The sequence below is a fragment of the Moschus berezovskii genome, chromosome 8 (genome assembly GCF_049115385.1).
Source record: "Moschus berezovskii isolate FMDL1 chromosome 8, NW_MosBer_1.0, whole genome shotgun sequence".
In the NCBI taxonomy this organism is placed as follows: Eukaryota; Metazoa; Chordata; class Mammalia; order Artiodactyla; family Moschidae; genus Moschus; species Moschus berezovskii.
In genome coordinates, this window is record NC_142467.1 from 30,785,284 (window position 1) to 30,801,095 (window position 15,812).

Sequence of the window (15,812 nt, forward strand, 5' to 3'; positions counted from 1 at the left end):
AATGAATGATTTGGGGGATTCTGTCCCAGAGTGGCTGGTTTGGGGGGAGGTGTTTGTTATCATCACAATCAATGACAAGGGCGGGGACTGGGGTGGGGTGAGTCCCACTTGGGGTGCAACTTTAAAGAAGGCACTCATGGGACTTCCCTGGTGGTCCAGTGGTTGAGAATCTACCTTCCAATGCAGGGAACGCAGGTTTAGTCCCTGGTCTAGGAACTAAGATCCTACATGACCCGGGGCAACTAAGCCCATTTGCTTCAATTTCTAAACCCACGTTCTAGAGCCTGTGGGCTATAACAAGGGAAGCCCCGGAGTGCAGCGACGACGAGCGTGCACTCCACCACAAAGACCCAGTGCAGCCAGAAACAAAGACGGTGCTCACTCTCCAGTGTGTCGAGGTCCCGGGTCTCAGACGGACCTTGGCTCAAACAAGCAATGCCAGGCACCCATTCTCTGGAGGGTAACTGGGTCCCTTTGGGGAAGCATGTACTGGATTTAAAGCCAGGAAAGAATTGAAAAGGACACATGTCCCCCAGCATTCATCACAGCACTATTTACTAAAGCTAGGACATGGAAAAGGAAATGGAAACCCACTCCAGTATCCTTGCCTGGAGAATCCCATGGACAGAGGAGCCTGGCTCTTACAGTCCATGAGGTCCCAAAGAGTCAGATGCAAGTTAGCGACTAAACAACAACCTATAATTAAGATTAGGTTTTCATCATTGGGGAAATGATGTTTTAACCATCAGTTATCCACTCTCCAAAACAACATGCCTAGACCTTACAACGGAGATGGCAATGGCAGGCCACTCCAGTACTCTTGCCTAGAAAACCCCATGGACGGAGGAGCCTGGTAGACTGCAGTCCGTGGGGTCGCTATGAGTCAGACATGACCGAGTGACTTCACTTTCACTTTTCACTTTCACACATTGGAGAAGGAAATGGCAACCCACTCCAGTGTTCTTGCCTGGAGAATCCCAGGGACCGGGGAGCCTGGTGGGCTGCCGTCTATGGGGTCACACAGAGTCGGACACGACTGAAGTGACTTAGCAGCTTAGCAGCAGGACATGGAAGCAACCTAGATGTCCATTGTCAGATTAACAAATACGGAAGTTGTAGTACATATACACAATGGGATATTACTTGTCAGAAAAAGGAATGCATCTGAGTTAGTTCTAATGAGGTGGATGAACCTAGAGCCTATTATAAAGAGTGAAGTAAGTCAGAAAGAGAAAAACAAATATTGTATATTTACACATATGTATGGAATCTTGTAAGATGTTAATAATGAACCTATTTGCAAGGCAGAAGTGGAGATGGAGATGTACAGAACAGACTCGTCGATACAGTGGGGAAGGAGAGGGTGGGACGAATAGAGAGAGTGGCGCTGAAACAGATACTACCATATGTAAAACAGATAGCCAATGGGAATTTGCCGTATGTTGCAGGGAGCTCAAACCTGGTGCTGTGTGACAACCTAGAGGCATGGGATGGGGTGGGAAGTGGGAGGGAGGTTCAGAGGAAGGGGACATGTGTATACCTACAGTTGATTCATACTGATGTATGACAGAAACCAATGCAATATTGTAAAGTAATTATCCTCCAATTAAAAAATAAATAAACAACAACAAAATAAAGCCAGGAAACCAGGCTTTTGGCTCTTGTCTGTCCTTCCCTGCTGTGTCACTTTCATGGAGTTACTTTTCTCTCTGGACTTTGTAGCCGCTGGCAACTATATATTGTAGCTTTCCTGCACCTGACAATCCTGGGCTCCATAATCTCGTAAATGAAAGACATGGTGTCCCTCGGTGTGAGGCCCTACCCCTGCATAGTGCTGGTAGTCTTGGGTGGGGGCAGATCAATGCTGGTATACCTTGAGGGTTGAAAAGGAAGGGAATTTCCTGGAAGAGGCGTGGGTTTTGCTGCGTGTGAAGAGAGGCAGAAACACTGGGCTCTGAGCTTGGGGGACACCTTGCAGTTTTCTTTCGATTCACATTTGGCCGCATAATTCTGGCCCCTCTCCAATCCCCCAGAGCTCTTGGCTGAGAAGATGGAAAGTCAAAGAAAAGAGCACAGGCCTTGGGCAGCTGTTCTCTCCTCACTGTGGAGAACGCCTTGCTATTTAAAGTCCAACTGCTCCACTTTCCCCTGCTCGCCCCTGGCACTTCAGCGCAGAAGCACTCTGTGGCAAAAAATGCACTCCAGATCCAAAACTGGGGGGAGAAAAGCTAATGCCGAGGCGATTTTTCAGAATGCTGCAGAATTCGTGCTGCTGAGGAGCTGAGGGCATTAAGCAGATCTGCTCTGCTCTGATCCGGGACACAAAACTCAGGAGCTGTAAGGGGCCCTTGACCATGTGTCCTGAATCCTGATTTGGCTACATTTTAGCTGGGGGACCAGGGTAAGCCATTGTCCTTCTCTGGCTCTTCTTTATCATCTATGTAAAGGATAATAATAAGAGGCTCCTAGGGCTCTCCTGGGCCAATGCCATGTTTTACTTGGGCAGTCTGGTAACATCTGAGCACCGGCCTGGCCTGTGTTAATAAGGGCTCCATGCACCAGGCCTTTGATCTTGAAACAGAGGACACTCCCTTTGCTGGCACCGTCTAGCCCCTCAGATACGCTCCTGGGAGGTGTTCGTGTCTGCATCAGATCTGTCAGCCCCGGCGTTACTGACATCTGGGGCTGGACCATTCTTCGTTGTGAGTCATCCTGTGCATGCAGGATGTTCAGTAGCATCCCTGGCCTCTGCCCACAAAATGCCAGCAGCGCCTCCTCTGGTCCTCCTGGCTGTGACTCATACAATGTCAGACGTGGCCAAGGTGCCCTGGAGAACTGAGTCGTCGCTGGTAGGGAACCACTAGTCCGGGCTGAGGGGAGGGTTGTGGGGGCAACAGAGCTAACCGTGCACCTGCACCCTTGAATCCTGAATTTGAAATTTAAATGCTGGTTACAGAAACCAGGGGGCATCTGTCATCTAGGCAGTTTCTCTGGTCAAGGCAAAAAGCAGGAAGCCAACAGAATGATACAAAAGTTACCTCTCTGCCACCAGTTAGATCTTTGTTTTGATCCTTCAATTTCCCCAAGTGACCAACCTTGATAGTATATTAAAAAGCAGAGACATTACTTTGCTAACCAAGGTCCGTCTAGTCAAGGCAATGGTTTTTCCCGTGGTCATGTATGGTTGTGAGAGTTGGACTGTGAAGAAGGCTGATCGCCGAAGAATCGATGCTTTTGAACTGTGGTGTTGGAGAAGACTCTTGAGAGTCCCTTATACTGCAAGGAGATCCAACCAGTCCATTCTAAAGGAGATCAATCCTGGATGTTCATTGGAGGGACTGATGCTAAAGCTGAAACTGCAATACTTTGGCCACCTCATGCGACGAGTTGACTCACTGGAAAAGACTCTGATGCTGGGAAAGGTTGGGGGCGGGAGGAGAAGGGGACGACGGAGAATGAGATGGCTGGATGGCATCACCGACTCTGTGGACATGAGTTTGAGTGTACTCCGGGAGTTGGTGATGGACAGGGAGGCCTGGCGTGCTGTGATTCATGGGGTCGCGGAGAGTCGGACACGACTGAGCGACTGAACTGAACTGAACTGAACTGAAGTCCTCAGTGATTTGAATTATCAACATTTTTTGCAGATTATGTATTTTAATCATAATTTTATGATGAATATTTGATTTGTCATCTAATCAGGGAAAAACATATAATTCCTTAAGAGACACTTAATAACCATTTAAGCCTCTAAAGATTTGATTAGAAAAGACTGAAGGTGCTGTGTTAGGTAAACTCATGAACTTTCAACACCTTTTGATTTTCTTCAACAAATTCCATGGTCAAATACATTGACTATGAAAAGAGGTTCAATGGAAAGTTTTACCTAGGAGGTGATGTCCCCCCAAGACCTTTTTTGGCAACAGCACACATTCTGTACTTGTTTGAAGCTTCTTCAGAAACAACTTCCAAATTTTGTTGCTGTTTTAGAAGAAATGAGATGCTGGCTTTAAAGAAGAAAAGTGATGTCACAGTGGTCAGCTGAAAAGCCTGTTTTGAATATGCCCTTCCTGAGGTATTCTCATCTGGGAAATGGAAAAACTGTGAAGAGATAGACTCAAAGACCTTGCATCTCTGATGTGAAACACAGAAAATGCAGAAGAAAGAAGGGGTAAATCAGGGTGAAGGTAACACCAGAGAGTGATGGGAAAAAGACAGAGGTGAGCCTTCTATGATAGGCCTTTCTGTGCCTTTGAGCTGAGACCTACGAATAAGATGCTTCCCAAGTGGCTCAGTGGTAAAGAATCCACCTGCCAAAGCATGAGACTCAAGAGATGCAGGCTTGATCCTGGGTTGGGAAGATCCCCTGGAGGAGGAAATGGCAAACCCACTCCAGTATTTTTGCCTGAATAAGTCTCTCATGCAAAAGGCCCAGGTCAGAGTATTGCTGGCCTTGGACCAGCAAGGGCTGGGGGATGAAACTTAGCCCACACAAGGCTCAGAAGGCTAGCCAGAGGGGATGAAGCAGGTCTGCCGTGGAGGTTATTGGGAAGAGCGAGAGAGAAGGTAGGGACCCATCACAGCAGGCCCTCTGGGCTAAGGTGGAACATGCAGAACTCTTTAGTTGCCGAACAATCTAGTTCCATGACCAGGAATTGAACCTGGGTCCCCTGCATTGGGAGTGCAGCGTCTTAGCCACTGGATCACCAGGGAAGTTCCCCAAGGTGAAACATTTGATTTTGATGCTAACTATGGGAGAAGCCTTTGGAGGGCATGCCATCATCTGACTTACAATGTAAAACTCTCTCTCTGCTTCTGTGTGGGGGCACAGAGAACAGGAGCAACAACAGCAGCAGGGAAACCTCGTGGGTTGCCTGTTCCCATGATCCGGGTGCCTCCAAAGCCCAGCATTGTGCTCTTGAAATCTTACTGATTATAGCTTTTATATGCAATGGAAAGTGGATTCTATGTCTTTTTTGAACCTCAATAGAATAAAAGCAAACCAAACCCCCTAGCTCTCAGTACCCTCAATAGAAGAAGCTTCTCTAGTCAAATGTGCCCAGGAAATCAAAGACCTTATTACAGCTGGAAGGCCCATGTGGTTCGCTAGGAGTTCAGATGGGGCTAGTTCTGTTTCGCTCCCGAAGACGAGTGCCCCAGTGCCTGGCCAGCTGGCAGTGGCCTCTAGGCCACATCTTAGTCTTCTAAGCGTTAGATATATTGCTTTGCTCTCTGGGAGCTAATTGGTTATGGCTCCAGCTACATTTGCCACAAGGTCTTTGGACTGCAAAGGGAATCCTCATCCAACCCAATTAATAGAGCAACATTGCATTTTTATGCTGTCCTCCACCCAACCCATCCATCAGTGTGATTTACACACATTAATCAAGGCATTTACAATGGGTTCACCAAGCTTGCTCCCTCATTGGATGGGGAAACCGGACTATTTGGATTCTCCCGGAGTCCCTGAGGTCCCGAGCTTGGCTCTGCTAAATGTACAGACAAGGTGAGTTATTAATTAACAATTGAGATAAATGCCGCAACAGCATCCTTGAATCATGTCAAACCAATTTGGATGGTTATGGGATGGGGAGGAGGCAGTGGGTGAGGGGTGGGTTTTGTCTGTTCCAAGTGCTTCTGGACAGACTCCAGTGTTTTTTCTCCTCATTTAGGCCTGGCTGGAGTGCCCTGAGCTCAGGCCAGCAACCACATCTCTTAACCCTAGGCAGCCTCCTTTGGAGCAAAACAAGGAACTGAGCTTCACAGATGGAGGTGGGCTGGGAAATACCATTCTGAAGAGCAGCCTGACTGAAGACCTTAACTTACAGAGAGAAAGCTGCTAGTGGATGAAAGAGCTCCTACCAGGGGTTCCTGACCACGCAGACCTGAGCATCTGAGGGAGACAGGAGGCAGGCTGGAGACCTCTGGCCTGACACTGAGATGGGCTTTCTTTCCACAGAGCTGACACCCATGCTCTCTCACAGTGTCTCCCCGAAGCTCCCGGCGAATGGCTTCCCACCCCGTCTGACTTCACACGCTGGATTGTAATACTAATACTCCCATGTTTATACATCTTTTCAGATGGATTCTGAGCTTGAGATGGATTCAGCGAACTCTCTGTGGACACTCTGGGCCGTTTGTCTTCATATTTCCAGAGGCCTATTTCCAAAGTCTAACATTTAGTCAGCCCTCAACGAATGTTTGTTAAACCGTGAATGAATGACAAACGGAAGGATGGATTCACACTCAATGAGAGTTAAAGGCTACTTAAATTTTGAGACCAACATTGGCCACCTCTCCAACCAGGAATGGATAGCACTTCTAAAACATACTGAAGTTATTTACTCAGAAACACAACAGGAAATTGTGTTCATATTTTTCCAATTCCTTCCTTCTTCCTGAATTAAATTCCCCTTTCTTCACTTTACTCCTCTTGGGTTCTGGAAATTCTAGGGGTAGAGGTCTTGGAAACAGGCATCACGACATTGGGCTGTGTCAGCCCACGCAAGGGAAACTATTATTTGAAATTTTTTTTTCTCAAAATGTGGTTGGCAGACCACTTGCATCAGAATCCTTGGTAAAAATGCAGATTCCTAATCCCACATCTGACTTAATAAATCAGAATCTCAAAGGTTGGGACCAACAAATCTATATATTTAACAAGCTCTCCAGTGTTGCCATACAACACTGAGGTCTGATGAACGCTGGTTAGAATCTCACTGGTTATGTACTGTGGGGAAACTACAGGTTCGGCTCCATCTCTGGATTTAGCATCCATTCTGGACAATGACAACATCATCAATACTAATAACATGAAAGCCAGCAACAGCCAACACAAAAGGGCATTCTATGAGCTAGGTGCCTTGTAAAATGTATCACACACATTTTCTCCCTGAAACATCACAGCTGCTCAAGGAGGTGGCATAACTGGGCCTATTTTACAGACAACAAAACTGACACTTTGAGGAGGAAACTGACTTGCAGAAGTGGGTTACAGTGACCGACTTCTGAGTCCACGCTCTTAACCATATTCTGCTACAGTGTCACCTATTCAAAGATCAGGGAAGTGACAGGGGATGCACACAAAGCATCTTTCTTTTCTTTACCTTTTTAAAGACATTTGTTTGACTTTTTTTCCCCCGGCTGCACCATGTGGCATGCAGGATCTTAGTTCTCCCACCAGGGAACTTAGTTCCCAGAACCTATGCCCCCTGTGGTGAAAGTTCGGATGCTTAACCACTGGACCACCAGGGAAGTTCCCAGCATGTAACTTCCAGATCTGTGTTGAAGCAAGACAGAGGGAAACAAAGACAGTCGCCCAGTGTGGAGGGGAAGCCTTCAGAAGGACTGTCTCCCACCTCTCCCCCTCTGAGCCTCTGCCCACAGACTGGGGACAGCATCTTATAGGATTCCACGAGCACTTCAGACAATAATGGAAGCCAGCCTTTCTACACCCAGAGGGCCAGGGCACCTGATTCCAAGGTTTGGGTGATAAATGGGTTGAGGGAAGGCATAAGGACTGTCTTTCCAGGGCAGACGGTCCACCAGCGCCTCCCCACCTCAAGGTTCCCACGTTGAGAGGAAATCTACACCCTTTCCCTTACCCCTGGCTGTGATGAACTAAATCTCACACCTCTGTCTTGGTGGTGATAATTAAATATTATCCGCCTGTCACTTGACGCACATGTTGTGTGTATTCTCAGACTTTAATGAGCTCGTATTTGTCTTCTGTAAGCAAAAATATTTCTTTGAGTCTCTTCTTTTTCAAACTGGGGTGAGCAGTTCAAGCAAAGATCTCTCACTATTAAAAACGACAGTCTGCTCCCATGCATGTCTGTCTGAACCGTGTCTGCTACTTCTCAGGGGCCACGGCAGGTGATGTTTGTCCCTTCAAAATCAGCTAGAGTTTCCTGAGGTTAAGCTGCTGGTCACAAGGCTGGGGCTGTTGGGAGACTTTGAAAGTGATGAGAATAAGAAGGTAGGAATCCATAAATTGTTTGGCGGGGCATATTTTAAGGCAGCTTTTTCCAATGGGGTTTCTCATCTAAGAACCACAGAAGCCGGAAAATGTTTGTGTGATCAATTTCCCAAGTTTCCCGAGGAAGGTACTTAGTACCATTCTAGATGCATGGGGCTTTTCTGGGTGGCTTAGTCAGTAAAGAACCTGCCTGCAATGCAGGAGACCCAGGTTCCATCCCTGGGTCAGGAAGATGCCCTGGAGATGGAAATGGCTATCCACTCCATTCTTCTTGCACAGGAATTCCCATGGACACAAGAATCTGGTGGGCTACAGTCCATGGGGTCACAAGAGTCAGGCACTACTTAGCGACTAAGCTACCACCACCATTCTATGTGCATAGGAGAGAAGTTCATTCATTCCATATAACAGATGTGTTAGTTAAGGGGCTCTCAGAGAGAACCTGCATTAGCACCCTCTGGAAATTTACTAGACATTCAAATTCTTGCATCCTTGCCCAGACCTACGGAATCAGAAAAGGGGATAGGGCTAACAACCTATGTGTAATCAAGTTGTCCAGGTGGTTTTGCTATAAGCTTAACTTTGGAAACTACTAGTGTCTGTAGGCATTAAAACTTCTTGATTCGCCAGGCAAGAATACTGGAGCGGGTAGCCATTCCCTTCTCCAGGGGATCTTCCCAACCCAGGGATTGAACCCGGGTCTCATGCATTGCAGGCAGATTCTTTACTATCTGAGTCACCAGGGAAGCCTCTCATGGAGGAACTCAGGTTGAAAAAGGCTGTAGAGGACTTTAAATATCTATTGCCATATTTGCATCTATATTTATCTCTGTTTAAAATAAAAAAGATCTATCACTTTAAACTTGAGAGTTTAAAAAAAAATGTAGAGCGTTCCTAGATGGAAAAATGATTTGGCTCTTCCAGCTTGCTTTGGAAGGGCACTCTATTATCTTCCCCATTCATGAGGTTTATAACAAATGCGCTCACTGCAGCTGCTCCCCAGGCCTGGGCGTCCCTCTGACCCACCCACTGCCATGTCTAGAGACCCACAAAGCTCTCCCTGAGAACTGGCAAAGCAGGCCAGAGCCTGGGGCAGAACTCCCACCCCCACCCCCACCCCCAAATGAACAGAACAGGATAAAATTGGCCTGCTGCAGGGCTGGGTGATGAGGAACAGCTTCAATATTTATCAATAAGCCCCATAGTGCTGAGCACACCTCCTTGGGAAGTAGCTACCATAAAAAGGATACTCTGCACTGAGGAATCTCCTCCAAAAAAAGAACTCGGTTCGTTTGTGAATTGCTTACGCCAGGTGAGAGAGAATCCCTGCCTATCCCTCTCACCTGACATAAGCAACTCTGAATTAACTGGGAGTTTCTTTTTATAAATACTGTGCAGAGCCTTTTTTGTGTGTGTGTGTATGGTTAATTACTTCCTTGGGAGGTTGCTTTAATGGTTCCCATAACAAGGCCATTATTGTCTTCAGCATAATCACTGCCTCCTTTGCTTCCTCGGCCTGCCTTTAGGATGTCTCTTGCCTCTGCCTGCCAGGAGAGACCCTGAATGCTGCCACTTGGGCAGTCCTCAGGCTGGGGACTTGCAGGGAATCTCCCCCGGCCCCATCACTTCAGGAATTTTCTCCTGGTGAGAGCTGGGATCCGAGTGGGGCCGGTGGAGGGAGAAGGGAGTGGTGCAGGGCACATCTGGGGGAGATTGGGTCCCCCTCCCTTGGGTGCAGCGTTTCAGCCATTTGCTAAGCTTGCAGCTGCTGACACCAGCGCCAGGGAAGGAAGCCAGTTCCTTTTGGAAGGTGAAAGAGCAGACCTGTAAGCAACTGCTTTGCTTGGTGAAACCACCAGGGACCTGACGCGAAAATAGTGAATATTACCAGGAAAAGCAATGCAATTCTGACTATCTCCCTTGGGAAATAAAATGTATTATGGACTTATGCCTCACTTCATTCAAAATGAATTAAAAGTGGCTTCTGTTTTGGCTAAACGAATGAATGGGGGGTGTCAAGTCTATAAACTTTTAGCGACTGGTGTACTCCTATCTGTGTATGCACATTTGTTTACCTAGAAACTGTAGAGGTGTTACAACTGCAATAACAGGTTATGGGAATTGCAAACTAGGAGGATGAAGGAAAACAGAAATAGGATGTCTGTTACTTTCAGCCCACCTCTCCAGACACCACTGAAGCCGGCCCCTTGGGGCCATGAGGGCAGGGGCTGACAGTTCCAGGGTGCAGGGATTGGCACATATGAGAGAACACATATTTTTGTTAAATAAATAGACTCATACCTTCTTATACCCGGACACAGTTTCTGCCCTGAGGAAATGCGGACCACGTAAGTCATTTTGGTAGGGGTAGATGACAAACCTGTACTCATGTTAGAGAACCATGACTCTGTGTTCCTAGGCTAGGAACCATGACTTTGTGTTCCTAGGTCCATACGCTACGGCAACCCCATTTAGCCCCTGAATCTCAGGACTCCATCAGGGAATAAACAGCACAGGACAATTCAGCTCCGAGGTGTAGAACAGAGGTCAGCAAACTTCTGATAAGGGGTCAGAGGATAACAATTTTAGGCTTTGTCTTGGCCAACTAACCAACATCGCCTTAATGCTGAAAGCAGGACAGAACATAAACAAATAGGTGTGGCTATGCTCCAACAAAACTCTACATATGGACACTGACATCTGAATTCCAGAGAGTTTTCACGTGTCATGAAGTATTTTCCTTCTTTATATATTTCTCCCCAACCATGAAAAATGTAGAAACCATTTTTTTTGCTTGTAGGCTTTGCTGGTACAAACACAGGCAGTGGATCGGATTTGGTCCAAGGGCTGTGGTTTGCCAACCTTTGGTTAGAACATGGATTTTGGAGTCAGAGCTGGGTTTGGGTTGGGATTAAAACAGAAAGAGAGTCACAGATGTAGAGAAAAATCCTACGGTTGCCCAGGAAAAAAGATGGGGAGGAACAAACTGGGAGGCGGGTGGATATATACATATACTGCTATATGTGAAATAGGTAACTAATAAGAGCCTACTGTACAGCACAGGGAACGCTACCGAATGCTCTGTAATGGTTCACATGGGAAAGAATCTAAAATGTGGATATATGTATATGCATAACTGACTCACTTTGCTGCACACCTGAAAGCAACACGACTGCAAATGAACTGTACGCCAATAAAAATTAAAGAAAAAAGTTACTTCATCACTCTCCAGGCCTCAGTTTCCTCATCTGTATAGCAACATCGCAAAGGGCTGAAAGGATGCAGCCTTTTCACAGCTCACAACATCCTAGCCCATGTTGAACACATAACGTCACCAGCACGGATTTGTTGGTAACTCCATACCCTGTAAGGAATGGTCACCCGAAGGTAGAGTCAGGGCCTGGTCACCTTTCCATGGGGAGGTGTCCTTGAGAAACCAAAGCCAGGATCCACCCCTGCTGCCTCCAGGGGCACCTGCTGGCCCAAGGACCCCCGTTCTCTGCTGCGTTTGCTTCAAAGGAAGTGTTACAACAACATTTGATGATAGCAGAGGGGAGGTCTTTCAAAAGGGACTCAGGACGACCGTCTATACACAACGTTCCACTCTTGAGGGGCTGGGAATTCGAAGGCGCTCACTCACCTCCCTCATTATCCTTGTTATCCGCACAGGAGGTTTCCATGGCAACGTTGCATCCGGGCCCTCTCCAGCCGGTCTGGCAGACACACTGCCAGCTGTTCTGACCCAGTGTGCATCTCCCGTTGCCGTTGCACAAATCGGGGCAGCCATCTGGTTGGAGAAACGGAGAGGATGAGGAGGAGGAACGTGAGGCCGTGCTGGGGCCGCGGGGGAGCCATGCAAAGGGGGAGCAGGCCACAGGGCGGCCGCTGGGCCAGCCGCAGAGGGGGGCCCGTACCTGGCTCGGGAGGAGTCGGGGAAGCAGGCGATGCATGCAGTTGCAAGACGTTAGCAGGGGCCCAGATGCAGGCGCTCCCCAGTGACACTGACCTGTGCGAAGGGGTCTGAGGCAACCTTCCCAAAGTGGGGAACGTTCTGGAAAAACGAAACTAGCCCTGAGCAGACAAGTCTAGTAGGCTGTTACTTCCAGCCCATGGCTCAGGGTTGATGCTACCTCAAGGAAAAGCTTTTCTTTCTTTTTTCAGTGCCTTCTGCAGAAGGGAGAAAATTCCCTACCAACCCAGGGTGGAAGCTGAGTGCCCTCCATCTTTCAGAATTTTAAAACTAAATTTACATGTGATTAGCATGAGCTTCTTAGGACCAAGAACTGGATGGTTCTGCTGGGCTATTTTCATATTTTTGTGGTATTTAGTTTTAAGGGACACTTAAAATGTTGGCTGCTAATCACTCAACCTATTTATGGCATGATGTAAAAATACTGCAGGATCTGATGCCTGGGGAAGGGGTAGGTGCTCAGTGCTACGGATCGGGAGAAAACAGAGGAAAGCTTATGTGCCTGGGGGGAGGTGGGAGGGGTCGAGTCATTCTTATTTTGTGGTTTTCCTTTTTGGATGTGTGTTTGTGTAGAATCGGTAGCCTGCCTCACTCCTTTTTGGATGTGTGTTTGTGTAGAATCAGTAGCCTGCCTCACTCCCTAGCTGCCCCAGCCCACAAAACAGTTGCAGCTTCTGCTCTCCTGACCTGAGCCTGGGCAGAGAGTCTGGATGAGGAAAGGAGAGAAAGACTGGGGGTCATTACAGAGAGAGGGGTGTCTCTGGGAGGATGTGGCCATGCTCACAAAACCTACTTGCTGGCAAGAATTCCTAGATATGTTTTCCTCTTTCTTTCCTTTAACGGCTTTACTGAGGTGTAATTTACATACCATAAAATCCGCCTGCTTTAAGTGTACAAGGCAATGACTTCGAGGAAATTAAAGATGAGCAATCTAGGTATGTTCCCTACACTTAAAGAGATTCTTACGTTAGAACAGATTCCGAAAGGCCATTAACTTAATTGTCCTCAGAAAATAACTTTTCCTGAATCTCTCTCCTTCTATCTCGACTTCTTGCTACTATCTCCATCTCTTTCTATATCTATTTTTAAACCACACAGAGTGCAGGGTGGATTGGGCCTGGCAGAGGGATGAAGCACTTCGTAATGATGGAGGTAATTGATTTGAAACCTTTTTGGCCCAAATCTTCTGAATCAAAACTGTGTCTCTCCCCCTCCTTCTCTCTCCTGCGTTCCGGAGGCCATCACCTGGCCGCCTTCTTCTCTTCTCTCGAGTCCCCCTTACGAGAATGCCGATAAACCTAATTTGTGCATGTGGCAGAGGTGGGAATTTAAAGGACTCCTCCTAAGCAGAAAGGGCTGGAGGGTTTGAAATTGAGTTGAAATTTACTTCTTTAAGGAGTTTCACTCCTCAATACTTCTTCCCTCCCATCCTTTCCAGAATGTGGTATGGGTTAGGACCTGGGGAAGCAACAGAAGAAGTTCTACGTGCAGAAGTCTCTGTAAAGAAACAGCTTTCTTGAGAGGAGGTACGAGGAGATGGTGATCAGAGAATTTTTTTTCTTTTGTTGTAGAGCCTGGCACTCAGTCCAGGAGGTGAGCAAAGCACTGGTGTTTGCATACCTAGAAAAAGACTTACTGGTCTCCACACCTATCCTCTCAAAGTCAAGAGTACAGTTTCTATAAGCAGAGTTTTAGGGACTGGGTCACAGAGAAAACACTCCATGACAGACCCACCAGCATTCACCTGGCGTGGTATCCATTATGTGTGCTTTGTTATTTAGCTACTTTGAGGTCTTGGGTTTGACTAAAATCATGCCCAAAGTCTCAACAGAAGCCTCATTGTGTAGGAAACCCAAGTCCACTACATAAATTTCAAATTTGCAAAGAACACCAGCATGTCAGTCAGATACGCACTCAAAATATGTATGCTCCTAGATTGAACGAGGTTCTTTTTTTTTCCCCTTTTCTTTCTCTCTCCATTCCCCTCCTCCTCCCCAGACCAACTGAAGCGAGATAAACAGACCACAGTAGCTGGTTTTCTCCACATTGTATGAGGAAGATGAAAACATGAACAGTGGGAAGCTGGCAAATCTCTGAGAAGTTTTGGGGCAGCTGGGAATTAATGGACAGGACGTTGCTTTTTAGCTTGAAGAGGAAGAAAGCAGCCTTGGTAAATGCGTGGCGTTGCTAGGCAACCCCAAGCTACCCCCAGCACAAGTTCATTCTGCTGGTGGCCTTCCGAGGAGGTGATTCGTTGTGTTTGTAAAGTGCAAAGCCAGCCTCTGCTTAAGGGAAAACAAAACGTAGGAAGTAATTAGTCTGGAGGGCAAATGGGTATCGGGTGGTGGCTTTTCTCTGGAGAGGAATCTAAAACTGCAGTTGAATGGGGCTTATGGGCTTAGACTTGGGGATCCAGCAGGTCTCTTGTGTGGAGTCTTCTGGATTTCAGGCTAGCTAGCACACTGCTCCTTCCTTGAGTGCTTATCTCTGAGACCACTGATACAGAAGGCCTGAGGCACAGCTGCTTGGTTCGCTGTACACCTGGCGAGCTGGCTGTTAGAAACTTCAGGTTCTATCATGACCCTAAACCTGAGATTCTCAACTGAGGCAATTGTGGCCCCTTCCCTCCCTCCAGGGGACATGGGCAGTGTCTGGAGACACTTGGGATTATCACATCTTGGGGAGGATGCTACTGGCCTCTGGTGGGTAGAGGGGATGTTGAGCATCTTACAATGCCTGAGACAGTCCCCACGACAAAGGCCAAAGCAGCCCCAGGTGGCAGTAGTGCTGAGGTGGAGAAGCCTTGCCCTTGATCTACAGTTGCACGAGAGCGGAGATTTCCCTGTTCGCTGTTGGATCTCAGAAACTGCCCCAGTGTTAGGCACACAGTAGTGGCCTTAATGAATGGAAACACAAATCAGGTGGTGCTAGGTCATTTCAGCCTGGCCTTCATTTATAGACTCTTCTGAGAGTTATGAGAAGCTAGTGGGGCCTCCTTCTTAAAGACCTAAGTCTTCTTCCTAGAGAGAAATTTCTAGGGCAACAATGCTATCTGGGGCTGGTTCTATCACATTTTGAATGCTTTTGGCAGAAAGCATTGGAAATGGAATCATTTCCAAGACTTTTCTACACGCAGAGTTCTAACCACTAGGAAAAAATATTCATTGGCACAGTTACCAGGTAGGCAGAGTTTCTGCCGTAACAAAAATTAGAGCTGATGTAAAAATTAAGGATTTAAAAAAATCCCCAAACCCAAACACACTGGTATATTCTGATGACTCCTGAATTTTCAAATCTACTCCCTTGAACACTGGACCTGGACTCCAACTTGCATCTCAACATCTCCATCTGTTCACTCACAGGTATCTCAAACTCAACAGAATTTGGTTTCTGGATCTTCCTTCCCCTTCCAAACACTGATTCCTTGATCAATGGATGGAACCTCCATGTATCCCACTGGCCAGGACTGAAGTCTCGGAGTCATTGTTAATTACTCCCTATGCCCCTTCTCTCTCATCTTGAGTCAACAATCAAGTCCTGTTCTTTACTGTAAGAAACCCTACCTGTTCTTCCCAAATCTCTCTAGAATCGTAACCTGAGCCATCTCCATCTTTGGTTTAAACTCTGGTCAAAGCCATCTAACTTGTCTCCCTGCCACCAGTTTTGTACCATTATCCCTTCTCTAAGTTCTGGACCCTGCTGCAAACACTTCTATAGCTTTCCAATGACCTTAGGTAAAGTCTGAAGTCCTTGGCTTCCAGATCTTACACTGGTTATCATCATATCAGTCTAACTCAATATCGCTTTAGGCTTTATTCACATCGAAGCCATTTGGCCTTTTGTTATCTGTCTAACTTCACCCCA

The 15,812-nt window shown here is 47.1% G+C and overlaps 1 protein-coding gene across 1 annotated transcript in view; it reads right to left on the minus strand.

Annotated features, from left to right (window-relative positions):
- The window catches only part of TENM2 (teneurin transmembrane protein 2), a 497,500-nt gene that overhangs the window by 122,700 nt on the left and 358,988 nt on the right, over positions 1-15,812 (minus strand). Inside the window, exon 13 of the mRNA XM_088838514.1 lies at positions 11,619-11,765. Coding sequence (XP_088694640.1) covers positions 11,619-11,765 — 147 coding nt within the window. The remainder of the gene's footprint in view (positions 1-11,618; positions 11,766-15,812) is intronic.